Here is a 21,846-nt window from a genome sequence, read left to right as displayed (position 1 = left end):
TACGAAGTTTTAAATAGCAGTGAATTTCGATAAAATATGATGATCAGTGCATCATATTTTATCGAATAATCTACACTGAAAAAATAATATTTTTCGCCGTTTCAAATTTAAACTATGATATTAATGTATTAGTATAGAATGATCCAATCACTCCAACATATACAGTGCATATAATTCTAGTTTTTGATACATTTTTGGTTTTTTTTTTTAAGCTTTACGATTCAGCACATCCTCTGAAAATACTGTTGATTTCATCTCTTCTAACACATCCATGAACTGACGTGTGAGCAGCTGTCTCAAAATTCCTCTAGTTTCTGCTGATTGCAGAATATTTACTACTTTAATGATCTCCTGGAAAATCTTTCGTCGTATTCGAACACTGGGATGCCTTTGAGTGATGAATCTAACATCTTCGCAAACATTATGAGTCGATGTATGAAATCTCAAAATGCACTTGATTTGGGAATTAATTGCCCATTGAAAGAACCTTATGCGATAGATTAAACCCTGCATAATGGGGTGTAGATGGTATAATGCCGTTCAACCTGTATGTAGAATATAAAATGCTGTTACCTTGACAAACTCGTCGAATGCCTTATTTCGCAATTGCTGCATCGAATTTGCTTCCAATCTCCCGATAGGTGCGTCTGATTTTATAAACTGTCGCCAAAGTGCACACCATTGTTCCCAAAAATTGTAATTTGCAAAAGAAAAATAAATTTTTTGCATGTCGCTTTCAATAAAGTGTGAAATTAATTGAGTTCGTTCATTTTGCAAATATGCAGCAAGGCCAGCCAGGTTTTGCACAATTTTAACGTCGCTGAGTGTCCAATCAATGTTGCGTAGCACCATAAGCTTAGAATAAGTGACTATATCCAATAATAATTGAACCTGATATATCTCTTTAGCTAACTTTGAATAAAATGGGTTTCTAGCGGCTATTACGTCCCATTACCGTTTTACATTTATACGATTCGCTATCTCTCGCTGTCACCGTCGGTTTGGGAGATGATTTGATAATATCCATACTAATCAGAAACGGCTTATCGAAATAAAATACATAGAACAACTCTCGCCAGCAAACTTCAGCCCTTAGAAACATTCGATTTATATGATATCAATATATATATCAAACATATGTTGCAGGCAAATGCTTGCTATTACCAGATTCTTTTTCGAAACTCTAGCTGCACAGGATCCATCACTGTAGCATCGTCCTTGTCCATCTGGAGAGAGAGCGCCATCTGTACGGCCTGTGAATAGAATGTGTATGAGTCCTTATAACGAGAGAGATAATGCAGACATGCTTCCATATTTAAAAAAGCAAGTACAATCTGTGGAGATATAACATCAAATACATCTTCCAATGCCTGTTTCGCCTGCGTAAACAGACCCCCTATGGCTACATGAAGCTTACTGCTAAGTAGAGCTTCTGGATGTTTAAGCAATAAGTGGATTGCTGTACTTGAGACGGCGGTGTAGACGAGAGCAGGCTCGAGTTCGCAATTATAATAGCTTTTAAGAAATCCTTCACGATCTGGGTGCATAGAGTCTACGCCGCAAGCACTCAAATACACATGAAAAAGTTGGTCAATGAGCTGCTTCTCTCTGGCAACGTTAGATCTTGTTGGCCACTTGAGGATTATATCTTCGATAGGTCTCGGGAGAGAAGGGAATTTGAAGTATGTGCAGTAATCTGGATGCTTACTATTGGTAACTGTAGTATATATCTGAGGGCAGAAAAGGTTTTCCGGAAGTAAGATGCCATCAAAAAGATATTGAGCGTTGAGAAGATGATGTAGATCGGTATACGAATTCAGCTTGAGTTGGAAGTGCAAAGCATCTGAAGTCATGAGTAAGTCGCAAAGATTATGACTCTCAAGTTGATTGTTTTCAGTTTTATCTACAGAATCGTCCGCAGAAGTGGTGCATACGGTGTCCATTGGCGCAGTTAGCAATTGGCGGATATACATGGCTGAAGACACTGCTCTCGAAATGGGGGAATCCAGGATATCTATATTCGCTTCCAAATTCAGTGGTAGAAAATTGGTATAGAAATCTAGAATTAGCCACCATATTTAAAATCGAGAGCTAACAGCTGTAATTCAAGACTCGATTGATTCGGAATCAACCATCTTACAATGCTGTAAATTTTCGTACAAAATAAAAATAAGTCTAGCGTATGCTACGGCTTAGTATTAAATTTATACTCTAGATGCCGATTTCTTTTTGTTTTCTCTAGTGATATTTTCGTCCCCTTCAAGATTGTTTCGCCGACCGAGTTCAACTGGAATTCCATGTGTGTAGTTCGGATACTCTAGAAAAAGTGAATACTGATAGGTGCCATGCCAATTTGTAAATGAGATTGCTTAGGGAAAGTATATTGCTGCGTTTCTCTGAAGTATTCCAAAATTGGAATGATATCGATAAGGTCTTCTACCAGATTCATTGGGGAAACCTATATATCTACCGCTATGTGAAATCTAACGACAATAACTTCGAATTGGGATTGATGGTTTGATGGTAGTTCCTCGGTAGCTGTGCGATATAAGCATCAGGAATCTGCTGATACCCCTTGTGTGTATTGGCTCGCCAGGAAATTAGGTCGGGGTGAGGAAAGGAGGGAGGTCATTTTCTTTGCACCATGTGATCCATTTCTTCCCTGAGAGGCGCTATACTGTCAAAAACTGACTTGATTTATAGAAAGCGTTTCGCTAAGGGAGTGGCTAGTCGGATCGGTTTCCTCGGAATTTTGATTGGCTTAGCAATTTTCAGCTGTTGGAAAAATGGGGAAGCAGGAAGCTGATGGCCAATATGGAGTAACCAGCGTCATCTAATCCTTCTCCAGTATTATCTTGCATACAACCCGAGATATACTGTAAATGCCCACAGAGGGTTGGCATATGAATTCTTATAATTCTAATAATTCTTGACCCAATTCTGCATTAGGGCATCTACTGCTGCTCTCCCTTGCCCAGGGTATCTTGAGAAATATAAAGGGAGCCGATTTGTGAGTGTGTCCACGAATAGGACCATTATATGTGGTCCCCATGCTTTTTCGATCTTGTTGAATGGGCGACGATTGATGAACCATGCTTGGTTCACCCTGATCTCCTGGGACTCCGCATCCGTCTTGGTGATCAGATGGCCGTGGATATGCTCTGCAACCAGATGAATGCGACATTCCAAGCAAGTTGTCCAGATCTTCCGGGCAATCTCGCAGAGTCGAGAGGAGTAGGCTCCTCAGATTTGAGATACACTAAGGTCGTAATATTGTCTATCCGAATCAGTAGGGTTGTTCCCCTGTGAGAGGGAAAAGATCCAGACACAACTCCACGACTTTGAGTTTCTTCCACTTGATGTAGAAAACTTTCTCCTCTGGTGACCGCTGTTAGCTGTCGACTGGTATTGTTAGGTAGTCTTCTTCTGACACGTCGATTGTAGCGCTTTTTACTGGGACCAAAGGTGGGAAAGGGGATATTCCAGTTGGGAATGTCAAGGTTGAGGATAAGGATACCATTAGTGAAAGAGCGAATAGCTTTCCCAGCATGAACTCATGCAGGCTACATTCGTAGTTCCCAGAAATGCCGCTTGTTGTCGGGGAGAAGCTGAGCGCTCTCCTGTATATATCTCTGATTTTCTTCCTTGGAAGTCTGAGAGACATTTCCCGGGTGAGAACCTTGAATCCAAAATGCTCGATTTCTTGAGAAGGCGTAAGTGTTGACTTCTAAAGGTTGGCGACGAAGCCGAACTTCACCAATAGTTTGATCAACATTTGAGTATGGATCCTGGACAACTTCAATGACGACACCGGATCAATAGGTCGTCTAAATAAACTGTCATCTTTATTTCTGCCTTTGTTAGGTTGACGATATTAGCAAAAATAATAATAATGTTTGAAAGCAAATGGAATATATTTGATATGCTGTGAAATGTTGTATTTCTCCCTTTTTATTCTCCATTTTACAAGAGCTACTTCATTGCTGTAAATATATCGTGAAAGCATTGGTTGCAAAGCAAAGAGTGCACTCGGTCACCATATATCCTAAACAAATCAGCGCTGCCAAGAAACAATCTTAACAACATTTAATAGCTAAGCACCAATTGTAACGGTGCACTAGGATAGACTTAATAAAGAGAGCTAATCGGTGAGGAACAATAAAATAAAACCATAGATTTGAACAAGCAAGAATTTGATTATAGCAATTAAAAAATAAAAAGATAGAGAAATTGTTATCATCCAAATTGTGAGACTCAAATATGCAGGCTCAGATAAGTATGGTTCCAGTGGTTTGTTTTGCCAAAATTACAAGGGGCTAAGTGTTGTTAATATAGGAATTATTTGCGAAGAAATTATCATGCTAAAGTAAAAATTGCAATAGGGAGACAGCCTTCGACAGATACCGTATAATATAGAATCTTTTAGCTGTTTTCATTAATGTTGGAAATGACACAATGTTCAAGTAGTCTATTCAGTAAAGCATTATTTTCGTCGTTTCATATTTAAATTACGCAATAAAAATACATAATCCAACCACCCCAATATAGTTTTTTTTCCAATTTCTGATATTTTTCTGCCTATATTAGACTGCTCGTTCCAGCACCTCCTTTGAAAATACTGTTGGCTTAATCTCTTCTAATACATCCATTAATTGACGTGTGAGCAGCTGTGTCAAAATTCCTCTCGTTTCCGGTGATTGCAGAATATTTACTATTTTGAAAATCTCCTGGAATATTCTGCGACGTATCCGGACACCGGGATGCATTTGAGTGATGAATTTAACATCTTCGCAAATATTATGCATCGTCGTAGGGATTCTCAAAAAACATTTGATTTGCGAATTAATCGACCATGCAATGAACCTTATGCGATATATTAGACCCTACTTAATGGGGTGTAAACGGTATAATGCGCCATTCAACCGGTATACAGAATCCAAAATTACATTTACCTTAATAAACTCGTTGAGTGCCTTTACACGCAACTGCTGCATTAAATCTGTTTCCAATCTCCCTGTAGGTGCGTCTGACTTGATAAATTGTCGCCAAAGTGCACACCACTGTTCCCAAAAATTGTAATTTGCAATAGGAAAATAAATCTTTTGCAGGTCGCTTTCACCACAGTATTGAAATGTTTCTGTTTGTTCATTTTGCAAGTATGCAGCAAGGCCAGCAAGGTTTTGCACAATTATAACATCGGGGAGGGTCCAATCAATGTTCTGTAGCGCCATGAGCTTAGAATAAGTGATAATATCCAATAAAAATTGTACCTGAATTATCTATTTAGCTAATTTGGAATGATATAATTTAATGGCAGCTATTACCATTTTACACTTATACGACTCGCTATCTCTCGCTGTCACCGTCGGTTTAGGAGATGATTTGATGATATCCATGGTTATCAGAGACGGCATGTCGAAATAAAATACATAGAGCAATTCGCGCATGCAAACATCAGCCCTTTGAAATATTTGATTCACATAATGACAATGTATACACACTTAACATATGTAGCAAATAAATGCATGCTATTACCAGATTCTTCTTCGAAACTCTAGCTGCACAGGATCCTTCTCAGTAGCATCGTCCTTGTCCATATGAAGAGAGTGGGCCATCTGTACAAGCTGGGAATACAATGCATATGAATCTTTATAACGAGAAAGCAGTTGTAGACAATTATTCATATTTAAAAAGGCAAGTACTATCTGTGGTGATGGGACATCAAATACGTCTGCCAATGACTGTTTAGCCTGTTCAAATAGACTCACTACAGCCGCATGAAGCTTACTCTTTAGGGGTTTTTCTGGATGCTTAAGCAATAAATGGATAGCTGCATATGCGACGGCGGTGTGGACGAGGGCAGGCTCGAGTTCGCAACAGTAATAGCATTTAAGAAAAGCTTCCCGGTCTGGATGTATAGAGTCTACACAGCAAGCACTCAAATATACATGAAAAAGTTGATCCATGAGCAGTTTCTCTTTGGCAATATTAAATCTTGTTGGCCATCTGAAGATTTTGTCATCAATTCGTTTCGGAAGAGAAAGGCATTTGAAGTAAGAGCAGTATTCTATACACTGACTGTTGGTAACTGTAGTACATAGCTGAGGATTGAAAAGGTTTTCCGGTAGTAAGATGCCATCCAAAAAAAATTGAGCGTTGAGAAGATGATGTAGATCGGTGTATGAATTCAGCTTGAGTTGGAATTGCAAAGCATCTGAATTCTTGAGTATATCCCAAAGATTAGGATGCTCCCGCAGATGATTTTCAGTTTCATCTATAGAATCGTCTGCAGAAGTAGGGTATACGGTATTCATTGGAACAGCTAGCAATCGGCGGGTGACAATGGCGGAAGACATTTGCTCTTGAATTCGATACTAAGCCTAGCGTATGCGACAGCTTAGTCGAAACGGAATTGGCAATCAGCAGTCCATGCTTCACGATGATGAGGCCGTTTATTGGTCAAATTTGAGCTACTTCCAGAAGAATAAAAAAGGAAAAAAATTAAAAGATTAACAGATTAACAGATTGACTAGATCTATCAGAGAATTTGAAGTAAGAATGGAATTCAGTGAAATTTACTTAGATAATAAAAAGTGAGGATTAAAACTATATAAGGTTGTCGTTCTGCAAGTACGACTCCTTGACCTTTCCCGAGAAGAAGAAGGGGAATTAAAAGAAATTAAAGAAAATAATTAATGGTACAATAAACAAAGTAAAATGGAAAAAGAAAAGAAGTGAAGGGTGGGATCGTGAAGCAGGGACAAGAAAAGGAGTGACTCCATTTTCATTGCACTATGAGATCCATTTCTTTTGTGCTGAAAGTTAGCTACGGTGTTTTCCTGAGGTTTCCTGGTGCTGTAAAACGATCCTTTGTGCCTCTAAGGTCAAACCCTTTGATCGCAATTCCTCCCTGAGATGCGCCAGGCGGTCAAAAGTCACGACTTGATCTTGAGAGGATGTTTCGTCAACGGGGTTGCGAGGCGAATCGCTTTCCGCGGGAATTTGATAGGTCCCGCTAGCCTCAGTTGTTGTAGCAATGGGAACCACGGAGCTGAAGACCAGTGGGGTGTCACCAACGTCATATCGATCTGATCGATTATTATCTTGCGCAAGTGCGGGATATCAATGCCCATGGAGGATTGGAATAATTAACCTGTCTGCGAAAAAATCAACCGTATGAGGTCCCCATGTCTTCTCGATTCTGGCGAACTAGCGTCTGTCGATGTACCAGGATTAGCTCGCCCTTATTTGCCGCGAGGCCACGTCTGCTTTCATATTCAGGCTGCCTGTAATATGCTCTACGACCAATTGTATGCGCCATTCTAGGCAGAATTTCAATATCCTTTGAGCAATTTCGTTGAAACGTGGTGAACGCGTCTCCCCGTGATTGTTGATATACGCTAGGGCCGTGCTATTCTCTATCCGGATTAGTATAGTTATATCCTTGAGAGTCGGAAACGCTTCCAGGCAAAGTTCCACGGCTTTGAGTTCTTTCCAGTTGATATGGAACTCCCTCTCTTCTTGGGACCAAGGACCCCCGATGATCGTGGATTGGAATTGCGTCCCCCAGCCATCGCCTGATGCATCTGTGGTAACGAATATCGCTGGAGCTGGGGGTAGAAATGACCTCCCGTTCCACCGTTTGAACTCCTGCGCCCACCAGTCGAGTTCCTTCAGTCCCTGCTCGGGTATCGTGAAGGTGGAATCCCAGTTAGGGTCAGTATTTAGCGCTGCCGTCAGAGCCATCATTAGCAAGCGTGAAAATAGTCTTCCTGGCATGATCGCCGGACATGCCGCGTTTGCTGACCCGAGAAACGCTGCAACCTGACGAGGGGTGGTTGTTCCCACTTTGGAGAGTTTGAGAGCTACCCGCGATATGTCTCTGACCTTCTTCCGTGGGAGCCTGAGCGTCATATTGCCTGTATTTATCCTGAAACCCAAGTGCTCGATCACTTGCGTTGGCATGAGAGCGGACTTCTCCTGATTCACTAGGAAGCCATATTTCTCCAGGATATTGACAAGCGTTTGCGTGTGCTCTCTGGCCTTTTCCTTCGTCGGAGATGCGACCAGTAGGCCGTCCAAGTAGGCAGCCACTCTTATTATCATCTTCCGGCATTCTGTAAGGACGGGGCGAAGGACTTTGGTGAAGATTCTGAGGGAAGAAGTTAGTCCGAAGGGGAGAACTCTGAAATGATATTTCTTGCCCATATAAATTAGAGAAGCCTCCTGGACTTCGTATGAACCGGGATGTGGAAGAATGCATCCTTGAGGTCTATCGACGTCATCCAATCACGCCTCTGTATGAGTGGCAGGATTGACTGGAGCGTCTCCATCTTGAAGTGCTCCTTCTTCACCGATAGATTGAGACGACGGAGATCCACCACCGGGCGCAACTTCCCCGAGCGTTTCTCGATCACAAAGATGTTGGATACTACACCCGGAGAGTTCATCGGGACTTCCTCTATCGCCCGTTTCTCCAACAGAGCTCTCACCTCTACCGATATGACTGCTGCGCTTGCTTGATTGGCGGGAAGACTTTTTGGTGGGGAGAGGTGGTTGAGGTCTGGTTGCTTCCAGAACTGAATTGTGTATCCCGCTTTGACGATTCTGTGTATCCAAGCTGGTGCGGGAATTTCTCACCACGCGTTTTTGAATGTTCGCAACCGTCCCCCGACCGGCACGCGGGGCTTTACCTGTCGAGGACTTGCGATGTGACTTAACCATTGGACGGGGAGGGCCGATTTGCCCCGCCCGTCATTTTCCAGTTTTTTGGTTTGAATGGTTGACTACGACGCATTTGAGGACCGTTCGTATGCTTGTGGCTGTTGCGGATCATCCCTGGGGGTTTGCATCCGTCTTCTTCGCGGACGGATTCCGACTTTTCTCGATGCCAGGTTCTCGTGCAAAGTTCATTCCTCAAACACAAGATTCCTTCCTTCTTTTTGACTAGAAGCGCTGGCAGGAATGTTTGCAGCTTTGTGGAACTCGCGCTGCCTGGCGGCTGTGACCTGTGATGCAAATGAATAACATATTGCGAACGTCAATTCCTCGATAGAAAAATCTGTGGAATATTTCCTCCCCCAATACATTGCGCAGTTTGTATAGATCGCATAAGTATATGTCCAAAGGACGCGTAATCAGTATTACTTCTTTTGAAAGTTCTGCCAGATTCATGTCATGTCTTCTCTACATTGCGCTCATATTCGACAACTTTGCTGCGTTCATTGAAGGAGGGTCGTAGTTAAAGTCCTCCCGAGGAGGATTGTCATCCCAGATATCTTGCCGCTCGTTTGTGGTCAAGGTGTGGGCTGGAGCGTATGATTTAAGGTGTCTAATCATATCCTCTTGTTCTTCCGATAGATTCCATCTGTCTTTCGCGGAATGGTATTGGGGAGAGCAACGCGCCTGGCGGCTCTCTATCGATCTTTCGGTTTGTGGGGTGTGGCGAGGTTGGATCCAGTTTTTAGACGGAAGTAAGCCAGCTTAAAAACGGCCTCATCATCGTGGACTGCTGACCTAGTCCGCAGTCTATATGAAAGAATCAAAGATATTTGTTTTCGCTTTCCAAATTCAGTGGTGGTTTATTGATTTGGAAATTGAGAACCACAGTGAATCAAGTCTCAATAGTTCACACTATGCTGTAAATTTTTCATAGAACACTGAGTCTAGCATATCCTACGGCTTAGTATTAATTTTATACTAATTTCTTCTAGTGCTATTTTCGTCCCCTCAAAGATTGTTTCGCTTAGGTTAGGTCATCAGAGATTTTTTGTTGAAAATTATAGTGTTCTAGTAATTAATACCAAAAGACATTATTTTTTGCTGTTTCAAAATTAAACAATGGTATGAAAATAACAATATAGTATAATCCAATCACTCCAGTATTTTTTGTTTTTCGGTTTTTGATATATTTTTGCTTTGATTTTAGACTGCTCTTTCCAGCACCTCCTTTGAAAATACTGTTGGCTTAATCTCTTCTAATACATCCATTAATTGACGTGTGAGCAGCTGTGTCAAAATTCCTCTCGTTCCCGGTGCTGGAAGATTATTTACTATTTTGAAAACCTCCTGGAATATTCTGCGACGTATCCGGACACCGGGATGCATTTGAGTGATGAATTTAACATCTTCGCAAATATTATGCATCGTCGTAGGGATTCTCAAAATGCATTTGATTTGCGAATTAATCGACCATGCAATGAACCTTATGCGATATATTAAACCCTACTTAATGGGGTGTAAACGGTATAATGCGACATTCAACCGGTATACAGAATCCAAAAATACATTTACCTTTACAAACTCGTTGAGTGCCTTTACATGCAACTGCCGCATTAAATCTGTTTCCAATCTCCCTGTAGGTGCGTCTGATTTAATAAATTGCCGCCAAAGTGCACACCAATCTTCCCAAAAATTGAAATTTGCAAAAGGCAACTTAATCTTTAAAAGGCTGTTTTCACCGCAGTATTGAATCGTTTCGATTCGTTCGTTCAGCAAATATGCAGCAAGGCCAGCAAGGTTTTGCACAATTATAACATCGGGAAGTGTCCAATCGATGTTCTGTAACTCCAAAAGCTTAGAATATGTGACAGCCTTCATTATGAAAGTTATCTATAACTTCTAGTTAATTTGATAAAATAAATCATCAGCAATTTTTATATCTTATTACTGTTTTCAACTTATACGTCTCGCTATCCCTCCTTGTCAACATTGGTTTAGGAGATGATTTGATGATATCCATGCTTATTAAAGGGGATTTGTCGCAAGTAAATACATAGAATAACTCTCGCCAGCAAACATCAGCCCTTGGAAACATACGATTTACTTGGTATTATTGTATTCATATGAATTATGTAGCAAGCAAATGCTTGTTATTACCAGATTCTTCTTCGAAACTCTAGTTTCACGGGATCTCTCTCTGTAGCATCGTCCTTATACATCTGTAGAGAAAGTGCTATTTGGGCAGCCTGCGAGTAGAGTGTGTATGCATCATTATACCGTGAAAGCTCCTGCAGACATGCATCCATATTCATAAAGGCAAGTACAATAAGTGGAGATGGAATATCAAATACATCCGCCAATGATTGTTTTGCTTGTTCAAACCAACTTCCTACGACCGCATGAAGCTTATTTTTAAGAGGAGTCTCTGGATGTTTAAGTAATAAGTGGATAGCTACTCTGGCGACAGCAGTGTGGACGAGGGCAGGCTCGAGATCGCAGCTATAGTAGCTTTCAAGAAAAGCTTCACAGTCTGGGTGCATAGAATCTACACCGCAAGCACTCAAATACACATGAAAAAGTTGATCCTTGAGCAGTTTCTCTCTGACAATATTTGATCTTGTCGGCCACCAGAGGATTTTGTCTTCGATTGGTTTTGGGAGAGAAGGGATTTTGAAGTAAGAGCAATAACCTATCTGATCTCTGCTGGTAGTATATGCGTATATGTGCGGGCGAAGAAGCTTTTCTGGTAATAAGATGCCATTAAAAAGGTATTCGGCGTTGAGAAGATAATGTAGATCGGTATATGAATTCAGCTTGAGTTGGAATTGCAAAGCATCTGAAGTCATGAGTAAATTGCAAAGTTTAGGACTCTCCCGCAGATGGTATTCAGTTTCATCTACAGAATCGTCAGCATAAGTGGTGCATGCGGTATCCATTGGCGCAGCTAGCCATTGGCGGGTATACATGGCAGAAGATGCTACTCTCGAAATGGGGAACCCAGGATATCTATATTCGCTTCCAAATACATTGTCGTGGAATTGGAAATCTAGAACTAACCACCTTAACTTAATTCCCGCTAGATTTAGGAACAGCCAATCCCATATTGCAATAATTTTTTAAATAAGGTTGAAAAACACTAGTTCAATCTAGTTGCTCTATCGAGGTTAGGTTAGAATATATAAGCATAGGGTTGGAGAGGAGCAACATATCACTACAAATAGATCATGGCGAAGGTATTTCTCTTGTGTAGTGGGACGAATCATCTATTTATCACATGATATGTAATAAGATTCTCTACTATTTTCTGGTAAAATATTTCTTATAAGATATATTATGAGCTTGATATAAGAAAGCACCCGACTTCGAGTCTTGTTAGATTGCTGTTCCTATTTTTCAAATATTATGATACTCTATTTATGTCTATCTCTGATATACACTCATCCTTATCTTTGACTAAATAATTCTTTGTTTTTTATATTCATTAACGTTGGGTTTATATATTGATTCTGCCATAAAGAGGATCTTAGAGATTTCTCGTAGATATCATTGAAAATTGCTCGTTCTATTTAATAAAACCTCCTCACCCTACTGTGGCACAGACTGTTGAACACGGACTATTAAATTACTAATAATTCAGATTCTGTTGTTTCAGTAGCTTGCGATATATTCCAGGATATGCAATCAACTTGGCATGTTCGCTATTAATTGTAACATTGTCAATACGATATCAAGAGATGAATGAGTAAAGAAAATATAAATCTACCCTGCTTCTTTTATCTCACCATCTTTCATAACAACTAATAATATGAAGTTAGATTCATTCATACAACTTTGGAGAATATAGATACACCCACTGATAAAATCTGAACCTTGCACCGTAGATAATCGATGGGCAATGACAAGTGTCGTACGTCCCACCATTGCGCTATCTAGTGCCTCCTGCACTAACTTCTCCGAGTCCGAATCCAGTGCACTGGTGGCTTCATCCAACAACAAGATCTCAGGTTTTCTTAGCAGAGCTCTTGCAATAGCAATTCTTTGCTTTTGACCTCCTGACAGCTGCTTTCCTTTATCCCCCACCCGTGTATGATATCCATTGGGAAGACTACAGATGAAATCGTGTATGTTTGCCTTCTTTGCCACCTCTTCGATATCCTCTTGTGTCACTTCTTGGTCCTTTCGCCGCCCAAGCAAGATATTCTCCCTCACCGTCATATCAAACAACACCGGCTCTTGACCAACATAGGCAATTCTTTGTCGCATCGAATCCAGCTGCCACTCTTTGACATTTATACCATCAACGGATACTGCACCCGAGTTGCAATCATACCATCGGAGTAACAATGAAATGATGGTTGACTTTCCACACCCACTCGGACCTACTAGAGCGATCTTTTGATATCGACGAATCAGAATTGACACATCTCTTAGTACAATCGTGTCGGATCTCATTGGATAGGTGAAAGCAATATTTTGCAATTCAGCAGTACCAGGAGCTATTGCTTCAAATTCACCAGGTGCATCTGGATCGATCATTGTTTTTTTATCAAGCAATTCAAATAAATTGATGGCTGCTTGTTTGGCTTTCACAAATCTGGACATTTGACCAGAGAATTGGCTTACTCCTAGAGATGACCAGACGACTGTAAACAACACTACTGCGACTTGCTGAGATGTCATTTCACCAGAATGTATAAAGCGTGCTCCGAGATACAATCCCAAAATTTGGACGAGGTAATTTACACCTTGAGACAACCCAAAACCAATGGAGGTAATAAAAGCCTTTTTCATTGCGAAGCTGTGTGGAACCTGACAATACCCTTTTTATAAATATTCGGTCTTCAAACATTGTTGAATGCTAAGGCCAGACACATTACCAACCTGTATACTTTTTTTCAAAAGCTTGCTCAGCTCCGAGTGATGCAATGGTCCTTATTTCACGAATAGCCTCTCCAGCAACTATTCCAGCCAGTCGATATTCTTTTTCCACTTTTCCTGAAAAACTAAAATTGCATTATGGCACCTTGTCTTCAAATCACATTGCAACACTATTACCCATTCAATGACTTGAAGCGGATTACCAATGAGCCAATAACAAGAGGCATTGTTGGTAGCAGTGCCAATGTTAATTTCCACCCATAACTAAAACCTACTAGTAACCCAAAAAACAATGCCGAAAAAACACTTCCTCCGTCAACGATGATCAATTTTGGTAATTCTGATATCTCTGTGGCATCTTTAGCTAATCTGTAAGTAAGAGCACTTGTAGTGTGTTCTGGGTGGTCAAAAAATGCAATTTCTTGACGCAAGAGGTTGCTAAATATTTGTGCTCGCAATCGCCGAACGAAACGTTCACCACAAAAAAGAGTAACCCCGCTTCTTAAAATAACTGCAAAGAAACCAGTGACAGCTAACACGACTATATTGAGACGTAGTTATTTATTTTAATCTGAAATTAGTTGATATATTAATTGAGTTACTTACAAAATAAAAGAGACCAAAATTTGGCAGATTCTTCCACTTGATCTACGGGCAGGCCAAGATCAGTAATAATACGGCCAATTAACAGACCAGCAATAGGATAGACCTGGAAAAAAATAGTTATTTGGCCATATTAAAATATTAAATAAAGGCAGAAAACAACTTACAGCTCCAATTACAAGTCCCCCAAATGTAGCTAGTCCAATGAACTTCCATTCCGGGGACATCATTTGCACCGTTCTGTATAATGGCCGTTTTTCTGAGATGAGTTTCACACCGGTTGGCTTCTCCAAATTATTGTTATGCTTCGAATCACTTGTTATGACCGTCTTGCTTTCTGCTTCTACTTTACTTGTCATCTCGAAGATTGAATCAACGGAATTCTCTTCGTTGTTGTCCTCATCATCTTTGAGCTGCTGTTTCTCCACATACGCCATATAAGTACCCTTATTTGCCATTAATTGTGCATGTGTGCCCTGCTCAACTATCTTTCCATTTTCTACTACCACAATCCAATCGGCCTCCCGGATTGTAGAGAGTCGATGTGCAATGATTAAAGTCGTCCGATTTTTAGAAGCTGAATTTAAAGCTTCTTGCACCAATTTTTCGGATGCGCTATCAAGCGCAGAGGTTGCCTCATCTAGCAACAGAATTGCTGGATTACGAATTAGGGCTCTTGCTAATGCAATACGTTGTTTTTGGCCTCCGGATAGCTGAGATCCTAATTCACCAACTCTCGTACCATATCCTTGTGGTAGTTTAACGATGAAATCGTGACAATTTGCCATAATGCAAGCTTCTTCGATCTCTTTTTGTGTCGGGTTGCGATCGGGTGCTCCAAGGGAAATATTGTTGTGAATAGTATCATCGAATAGGACTGGTTCCTGCCCGACTACTCCGATTTGCTTCCGCAGCCAACTTACATCAAGCTCACGCAACTCCACTCCATCCAGCAGAACCTTGCCCGAGGTTGGATCATAAAAACGCTGTATCAAATGCGTTATGGTTGATTTTCCTCCTCCAGAAGCACCAACGAGTGCGACCGTTTTGCCACTTGGAATACTAAGATCGATTCCTGACAATACTGGGACTTTTGGGCGAGAAGGATAGCTAAAATGGACATCACAAAGCGTTATCGCTCCTTGGCAAGCACTACATTTTATATTCTCGCTCTGAGATTTAATGCTCGAGGTGATAATTGGCTTACGGTCTATGACTGAAAATATCTTATATGCCGCCACCTGAGCTTCCACGAGAGCTTTGATATTTGGTGCTCCTTCACTAAAAATGTTTGGATGGATAGAGTTCTAATGATTGTATTTGTGATGAATTGAGTGAATTTACCCTAATACGATTGACCCTGCAAGTATTAAATATAAGGCTTGCAATACTGCCGTTCTTGTCATAACTCCCTGAGAAATTAAGCGAGCTCCATACCAAAAACCAAAGCTATAGGCACTAAGTTCAAAAAAATCCACCAATCCCAAAAAAATCCCTTGAAATCGATTTCATATTAAACATAGCCATTCTCAAAATTATTTCTGTTAATTTGACTCACCGGTTCTCATAGCATTCTGGACGCCTGCTCGATAGGCAACATTGAGAAAAGAATTGTAGAGATCAATAAAATGATGCTGCATGGAAAAGGCGGTAATTGTGCGAATTCCGGAAATACATTGTTCTACTAGGGTCCCTGCATTCGAATAAGCATTCTGAATTTTTTCAATCTGCCCTTTTAATACGTATGCAAATGCAATTCCCGAAAATATCGTTATCGGAACAATTACAAGTAATACAATTGACTGCCTCCATCCATAATAAAATGCTAGCGTAAAACAACAGAGAGCATACGATATGTCTTTAACGAGAAATCCGGCCTTTTCTGAAAGGCCATCTTGAATGAGCAAAGTGTCAGCCGTAAGGCGAGTGTTGAACGACTCCGACTGATTTAGATCAAACCAACCCTGATCCTGATGGAGAATAGAATGAAAGTATAGCTCGCGGATTCTCTGTACAAAATTCATAAATTACATTCAAAATATATTTCATACAAACGATGATAGTTCCTTACCTTTGTCTGGTTCTCACCTGCAAGGGACCAAAAACAATTTAACAAATACGATGAAAATATGACTGAAATTACTATTCCCAATAACGGTATAATGACACCAATCATATCCTGGTTGTTAATGTCCGAGTCTTCTATTGAAGTGATAGTAGCGACAGCTTTCCATAATGATACAAGAGTGTATGACCTAGTAATGCCAGCCGTAATACTAGACAATATTCCGAGGCTATAAAAATATATTTAAAATCTGTAATCGACCATATTGGAATTATAGGATTACCTACAAAATCAATAGTACATCAAACTTACTCGCATATCGATAAAGGTGAAAATAGGATATCTTAGGAGCTTCCTCATTTTGTTTTCGTAGCTTACTGAATGGATTGTTTAAAAGCTTTTTTGTTCTCGGACATTGAGCGGATTTAGAATTGTTTTCATCTTTTAACGCGGAGAGCTCCATATATATTAATTAAATAAGATGTTCTTATATATGGATCGGATTATTGAATTTCAATATCACAATGAAGTACGTTCGAAATTAGAATATTATATGCACACGTATCGCCCTCGAAAAGGTCCTTTAAATATTCTCTAGCTTACAACTCAAAAATTATTCTAAACCAAAATTAATGTGTAACTAGCTCAAAGAGAGTTTAAGGTTAGCATTTTTATTGCTTTGACAGTAAGAGTGGTATATCAAAGCCACCTCATTCCCATCAAGCATAGCATCCGTCACTCTATTAACAATTGAATATGCAGTATCTTTGTTTACATTACAGGCATCTGGCAAAAACCTATATACGTAACCATATTATGGTATATACAATACATCTTGTTAGAAAGTTTAAATTTTCAACTAAGAGCGTAAAATAAGATGTGCGACAAAAAGAATAAATCACTTTTAGAAATTATTATTTGTATCATCGAAAAAGTTTATTCTGAGGCTCCGTTGAGTAGAGTCAATTTTTGCGTTAAGATTATTCACATGGCACTAGAATGATGGTAGCCAATACATTTAAATACAAGGAACCCCACGGAGCTAAAGCGTAACGGTTCGACAGGCAGGCAGAGAGCGAACCTAATAGGAAAAATAAATAGGAGTGGAGCGATAATATAAAGTAGCTGTAGCTTTATATATGATTGGGATATATGACCCAGCGTGGGTACTTTCCAAGAACAAACTCAATATACATCTTTTAAGTTAATTCACACAAAAAATAATAGTAAAATATAACAAAATGATAACAAAAAACGTTATCTCATATCAGGGAGATAACTCGTCTCGCTACACCGTCCTCACTTTGAAATCAGATATATTGCCAATTGAGACGACGGTATGGCTTTGAATAGTCGAGAGACGTGTGTAGTATCGCAAAGATGTTCCAGTGGTTCACACTTTTCCCCCAAGCTATCATCACCAATAGACCAAGTACTCCTTTTTCTGTGCCCGTACATTCGAAGTATATCTTCAACCTCATATCCTGGGACTCCAGTATTTTCACAGAAAATGGGAAAAAAATGTAGCTCGCATGCCCTGAGTTCGATTGGAGTATCCTCAAAAGGGTTCGATCGAGAAACGATTTCCATCGTGTGAACTCGAAATGTTTCATGGCTGCGAGCTCACCCTTTTTTGGACCATAAGCAGCCCAATACACAAAGGTAAAAATTTCTTTGTAGATTTGTCGATGAGCACAGGTGATTAAGGATCTCGGCAAAAAGCATCACAAGACCTCCAACCTCAAACGTTACCGGATGATGTTAAATATTGCCTTAACCAGGAGCGCGACTAGATACATGATACCGAACAACTGCCATTTTGGGCCAATAGTATTATCGATGTAACAAATCTAACGCTTTGCTCCATTCAGAGTAGACCGAACTGGGAACGTTGTGCTTCACTTGGAGTAGTGAGTGCATAAAATTCGCATGATCAGGGATGCATAATTGATCCTGGCAATTCTCGTCTGAACTCCTCTGGAATAAAAGTCCATCGATCGTAAAGAATGTATTAGCTTTGGATTCGTCATAAGGATTCCGGACCTTGATTCTAGTGTTTGAATGCTGATTATCTATGCAAATTTTTGATCGCGAATGTAATTAGCATGGTACTTGCCAACATTGTCGTGCGACGTTGCGAGTTGAAACAGCGATTACCTGTGGAAAAAAATCCTCTCTTAATGAATCTACGTTGGCATGGGATCTATCAGGGAGATTATAGTCATTATATTGCCGTAAAGTGGTAAGTGAACTGGATGACGAAGAAATTTGGCATTTGGTCCTTGATAAACTATGTTCCAACGGGGGCAATGTGGTCGGCAATAAGCTGGAGCTTGGAGCTTTGGATTTGGCGTCAAGATGGAAGGGTGATCATACTTCGACTAGACATTCCAGTTTAGTTGCTGAAGAATCTACTCGGCAGATAAGTATTGACGATGAAAATCGTCTCTGACAGCTCTCTACTTACCCCATCCTCTCGTTCTCACGTAAGTACAGCCTTGTGTCCGACAGCGCTTGCATCGAAGTAAAAACAGAATGCTGAGTGATATCAGGAAGAACAAGGATAGGTACAGAGCCAAACATCAATAACGTAAACCTACTACTCATCTCTGCACCGTTATTTTGAACAAATTGTTGGCGGCTTAGCGATTCTAAGTGTTTTCGGAATCTCTTACAAAAATGGGTAAGTAGGTTGCAAAGGCGAAAAATTGTCATAACTATTACAGCGATTAGTATTATACATTGAGACAACCCAAGTTTTCTCTTCCAGGGTGGCTATCCATAGACAGAGACTGGATGATAAAGTGCAATGAGTTTGGAATAGACAAGACATACTACTTCAAGAATAGGGTGGCAAGAGAGAGGATAATCGCCTCAAAAAGGTTTATAGCGCTTCTCGCCCAGTACTTCTGTGCTCTCATATCTTTACGCTGAATCAACAGTTCAACAGAACGCGGGAATGAGTGAGCAACGGCAAGAACTCCATTCAGTTTAGGTAAACTCGGCTCCTGCAAACATTTCCGACAGGCACATAAGCAGCTGAATTTCTGGCCTTGGCGACAGTGTGCGCAGCTTGTACAGCGACCGGCACTTCTGTTAGACGGTTTGGTTCTAGGTGGATGCCATATTTTCGACGTGTGTTGGTCAAGCACCCTAAGAAAAGAAGGTCTCGCCTTTTTTACAGGGATTTTTGGTGGTTTTGAGTGGCAAGTAGATAGTTTAAGCAGCGTAATTCTTACCAAAACTGGCGCTAGAATTGAAACTCCGGTTTTAATCTTGGATTCATAATCAGATTGAAGGCTCCATGGTAAATCGTGAGGCAGAACGACTTGCTCAAAAGTTGAGCTCTCCTTGGGCAGCACTCCATATCCTGTTAGGTACCCGCGTGCTTTAGCGTGTCAGCACTCAAGGGACTTAGAATCATACGCAGCTAGAGACAAAAATTGATGTGTGCAATCCCCATTTTCCGTATACAGCAAGGATGCTTATTGCAGAGAAGCAACAACGCCGAAAGGTGGAGGTAGTGGTTTAATAGCAACACCACACGGGAGCTGCAATGTTTCCAAAACCAGGGTAGGAATCAGGTTGTCTGTATTTTTTAAGTGTTGATAATTCCATTGAAAATTCCAGGGTCACAATCAATGAGGCATCATGAAAAGTTCGTTGAAAAATGACAAACAGGCGGTATTTAAGGATCAGGAATATGCCTGTATTGTTTATTTTATATTGAATGAAAATATATTAAATAACATAAGAACTAAATAGTCAATACAGATGATCAGATTCATTAAGACATAGGGGAAAATAAATATCATTATGATCGAAACTGTTACGGAATGCCAACAAGCCAACCTTCACGCTCAGAAAGATATGGATTGAATGGCTTACTCTATTGCAGCTATATATCAAATGTTGATTGATTATACTGGAATTGTTTTTTAAAAAATTTCGAGTTAATGTAAAAATTACTACTGAGACATCTTTTTAAAGAGGGTATATAGTATACAATCTTCGGGACCATTTTCACCAAAATTATCAGAAAACATCGATTCTCTGTTCGTAGAATACATTGCTCCGGTAAACAATTCCATAAAGTGCACAACCATAATTACCAATTCAAATTTAAATAATACAATAAAATACAGTATAATCTAACCGCTCCAATTTGCCTTTTTCCAATTTCTGAAATATTTCTGCTTTGCATTTAGGCAATATGTTCCAGCACCTCCCTTGAAAAAATCGCTGGTTTTATCTCGTCTAATATATCCATGAATTGACGAGTGAGCAATTGTGCTAAAATTCCTTTAATTTCCGGAGATTGCAGAATATTTAATATTTTAATAAGCTCCTGGAATATTTTGAGTCGAATCCGAACTTTGGGATGCATACGGGCAATAAATTTAACATTATCGCAAACAATACTTGCTCCTAAGAGAACTTTGTATTTGCATCTGACCTGAGAGTTCATGACCCACTTAAAGAAACTTATGCAATGGATTAAACCCTGTTTAATAAAGTACAGATATGGCATAATGCCAATCAACAAATGGACGGAAATTTAAAAAGACCATTACCTTGACATACTCGTCAAATGCCTTTTCTCGCAACTGCCGCATCATATTTGTCTCCAATCTTCCAGCAGGTGCGTCTGACTTGATAAATTGTCGCCAAAGGGAACACCAATATGACCAAAAATTGAAATTTAACACAAGTGGAAAAAGGTTTAGCAAGTTGCCTTTGCTGCAGTATTGGATTTCCTCGGTATATTCATGTTGCAAATATGCTGTAAGGCCAGCCAGCTTTTGCACGATGATTACATCGGGAAGTGTCCAATCAATGTCTTGTAGCTTTAAAAGTCTAGAAAATGTGGTAATCTTCAGTAAGAAATATATCTGAAATACCTAGTTAGTTAGCTTGATAAAATGAATTATTTAATGTAGTTTTATCTAATTACTGTTGCAATTTTATACGACTCACTGTCCCTCGCCGTCACCGTCGGCTTAGGAGACGATTTGATAATATTCATGCTTATTAGAAGTGGTTTGTTGCGTTCAAAAACATAGTTCAATTCGCGGACGCAAATATCAGCCCTTAGGAACATTCAAGTTACATAATATCAATGAATATGCGTAACAGGGATAGGAATTAATTGCATGTTTTTACCAGATTCTTCTTCGAAATTCTATCTGTACAGGATCCTTCTCTGTAGCATCGTCCTTGTACATCCGGAGAGAAAATGCCATCTGTACGGCCTGAGGGTAAAATGTGTACGCGTCCTTATAATGAGATACGTATTGCAGACATGTATCCATATTTAAAAAGGCAAGAACAATCTGTGGTGATGGAATATCAAATACGTCTGCCAATGACTGTCTTGCCTGTGCAATCAGACTCCCTACAGTCATATGAAGCTTGCTCATAATAGGTGACTCTGGATGTGATATCAATAAGTGGATAGCTGCACATGCGATGGCAGTGTGAATGAGTGCAGGCTCGAGTTGGCTGCAATAGTAACTCTCAAGAAAAGCTTCGCGGTCTGGGTGCAAAGAGTCTAAACAGCAAGCACTCAAATATACATT

At 40.0% G+C, this 21,846-nt stretch overlaps 9 protein-coding genes across 9 annotated transcripts; 2 read left to right on the top strand and 7 right to left on the bottom strand.

Annotated features, from left to right (window-relative positions):
• Positions 1-207: 207 nt before the first annotated feature.
• On the bottom strand, positions 208-1,943 carry VTP21DRAFT_8134 (uncharacterized protein; the record flags this gene model as incomplete). Its single annotated transcript, XM_069398952.1, has 4 exons — positions 208-507; positions 574-891; positions 956-1,091; positions 1,165-1,943. The coding sequence occupies 4 exons, from the start codon at positions 1,941-1,943 to the stop codon at positions 208-210; spliced, it is 1,533 nt and encodes a 510-aa protein (XP_069245877.1).
• A 1,096-nt stretch (positions 1,944-3,039) lies between these two features.
• Positions 3,040-3,309, top strand: VTP21DRAFT_8133 (uncharacterized protein; the record flags this gene model as incomplete). The annotated part of the gene is made up of 1 exon (XM_069398951.1): positions 3,040-3,309. One exon carries the CDS (start codon positions 3,040-3,042, stop codon positions 3,307-3,309), a length of 270 nt encoding a protein of 89 aa, XP_069245876.1.
• Positions 3,310-3,563: 254 nt separating this feature from the next.
• On the bottom strand, positions 3,564-6,356 carry VTP21DRAFT_8132 (uncharacterized protein; the record flags this gene model as incomplete). Its single annotated transcript, XM_069398950.1, has 4 exons — positions 3,564-3,788; positions 4,953-5,234; positions 5,325-5,460; positions 5,536-6,356. 4 exons carry the CDS (start codon positions 6,354-6,356, stop codon positions 3,564-3,566), a joined length of 1,464 nt encoding a protein of 487 aa, XP_069245875.1.
• A 466-nt stretch (positions 6,357-6,822) lies between these two features.
• VTP21DRAFT_8131 (uncharacterized protein) lies at positions 6,823-8,724 on the bottom strand (the record flags this gene model as incomplete). Its single annotated transcript, XM_069398949.1, has 5 exons — positions 6,823-7,103; positions 7,174-7,322; positions 7,400-8,152; positions 8,233-8,579; positions 8,641-8,724. The coding sequence occupies 5 exons, from the start codon at positions 8,722-8,724 to the stop codon at positions 6,823-6,825; spliced, it is 1,614 nt and encodes a 537-aa protein (XP_069245874.1).
• Positions 8,725-8,909: 185 nt separating this feature from the next.
• VTP21DRAFT_8130 (uncharacterized protein) lies at positions 8,910-10,599 on the bottom strand (the record flags this gene model as incomplete). Its single annotated transcript, XM_069398948.1, has 2 exons — positions 8,910-9,008; positions 10,294-10,599. 2 exons carry the CDS (start codon positions 10,597-10,599, stop codon positions 8,910-8,912), a joined length of 405 nt encoding a protein of 134 aa, XP_069245873.1.
• A 275-nt stretch (positions 10,600-10,874) lies between these two features.
• VTP21DRAFT_8129 (uncharacterized protein) lies at positions 10,875-11,687 on the bottom strand (the record flags this gene model as incomplete). Its single annotated transcript, XM_069398946.1, has 1 exon — positions 10,875-11,687. The coding sequence occupies one exon, from the start codon at positions 11,685-11,687 to the stop codon at positions 10,875-10,877; it is 813 nt and encodes a 270-aa protein (XP_069245872.1).
• Positions 11,688-12,346: 659 nt separating this feature from the next.
• On the bottom strand, positions 12,347-16,378 carry VTP21DRAFT_8128 (uncharacterized protein; the record flags this gene model as incomplete). The annotated part of the gene is made up of 10 exons (XM_069398945.1): positions 12,347-12,419; positions 12,485-12,518; positions 12,576-13,541; positions 13,603-13,724; positions 13,777-14,140; positions 14,206-14,308; positions 14,370-15,483; positions 15,547-15,697; positions 15,761-16,211; positions 16,274-16,378. The coding sequence occupies 10 exons, from the start codon at positions 16,376-16,378 to the stop codon at positions 12,347-12,349; spliced, it is 3,483 nt and encodes a 1,160-aa protein (XP_069245871.1).
• Positions 16,379-18,372: 1,994 nt separating this feature from the next.
• Positions 18,373-18,666, top strand: VTP21DRAFT_8127 (uncharacterized protein; the record flags this gene model as incomplete). Its single annotated transcript, XM_069398944.1, has 2 exons — positions 18,373-18,509; positions 18,594-18,666. The coding sequence occupies 2 exons, from the start codon at positions 18,373-18,375 to the stop codon at positions 18,664-18,666; spliced, it is 210 nt and encodes a 69-aa protein (XP_069245870.1).
• A 1,805-nt stretch (positions 18,667-20,471) lies between these two features.
• VTP21DRAFT_8126 (uncharacterized protein) lies at positions 20,472-21,687 on the bottom strand (the record flags this gene model as incomplete). Its single annotated transcript, XM_069398943.1, has 4 exons — positions 20,472-20,771; positions 20,842-21,159; positions 21,222-21,357; positions 21,431-21,687. The coding sequence occupies 4 exons, from the start codon at positions 21,685-21,687 to the stop codon at positions 20,472-20,474; spliced, it is 1,011 nt and encodes a 336-aa protein (XP_069245869.1).
• Between the last annotated feature and the right edge of the window lie 159 nt (positions 21,688-21,846).

Source organism: Calcarisporiella thermophila (assembly GCF_041956535.1).
Source record: "Calcarisporiella thermophila strain CBS 279.70 unplaced genomic scaffold VTP21scaffold_37, whole genome shotgun sequence".
NCBI classification, from domain to species: Eukaryota; Fungi; Calcarisporiellomycota; class Calcarisporiellomycetes; order Calcarisporiellales; family Calcarisporiellaceae; genus Calcarisporiella; species Calcarisporiella thermophila.
This window is presented reverse-complemented; position numbering and strand designations above follow the sequence as displayed.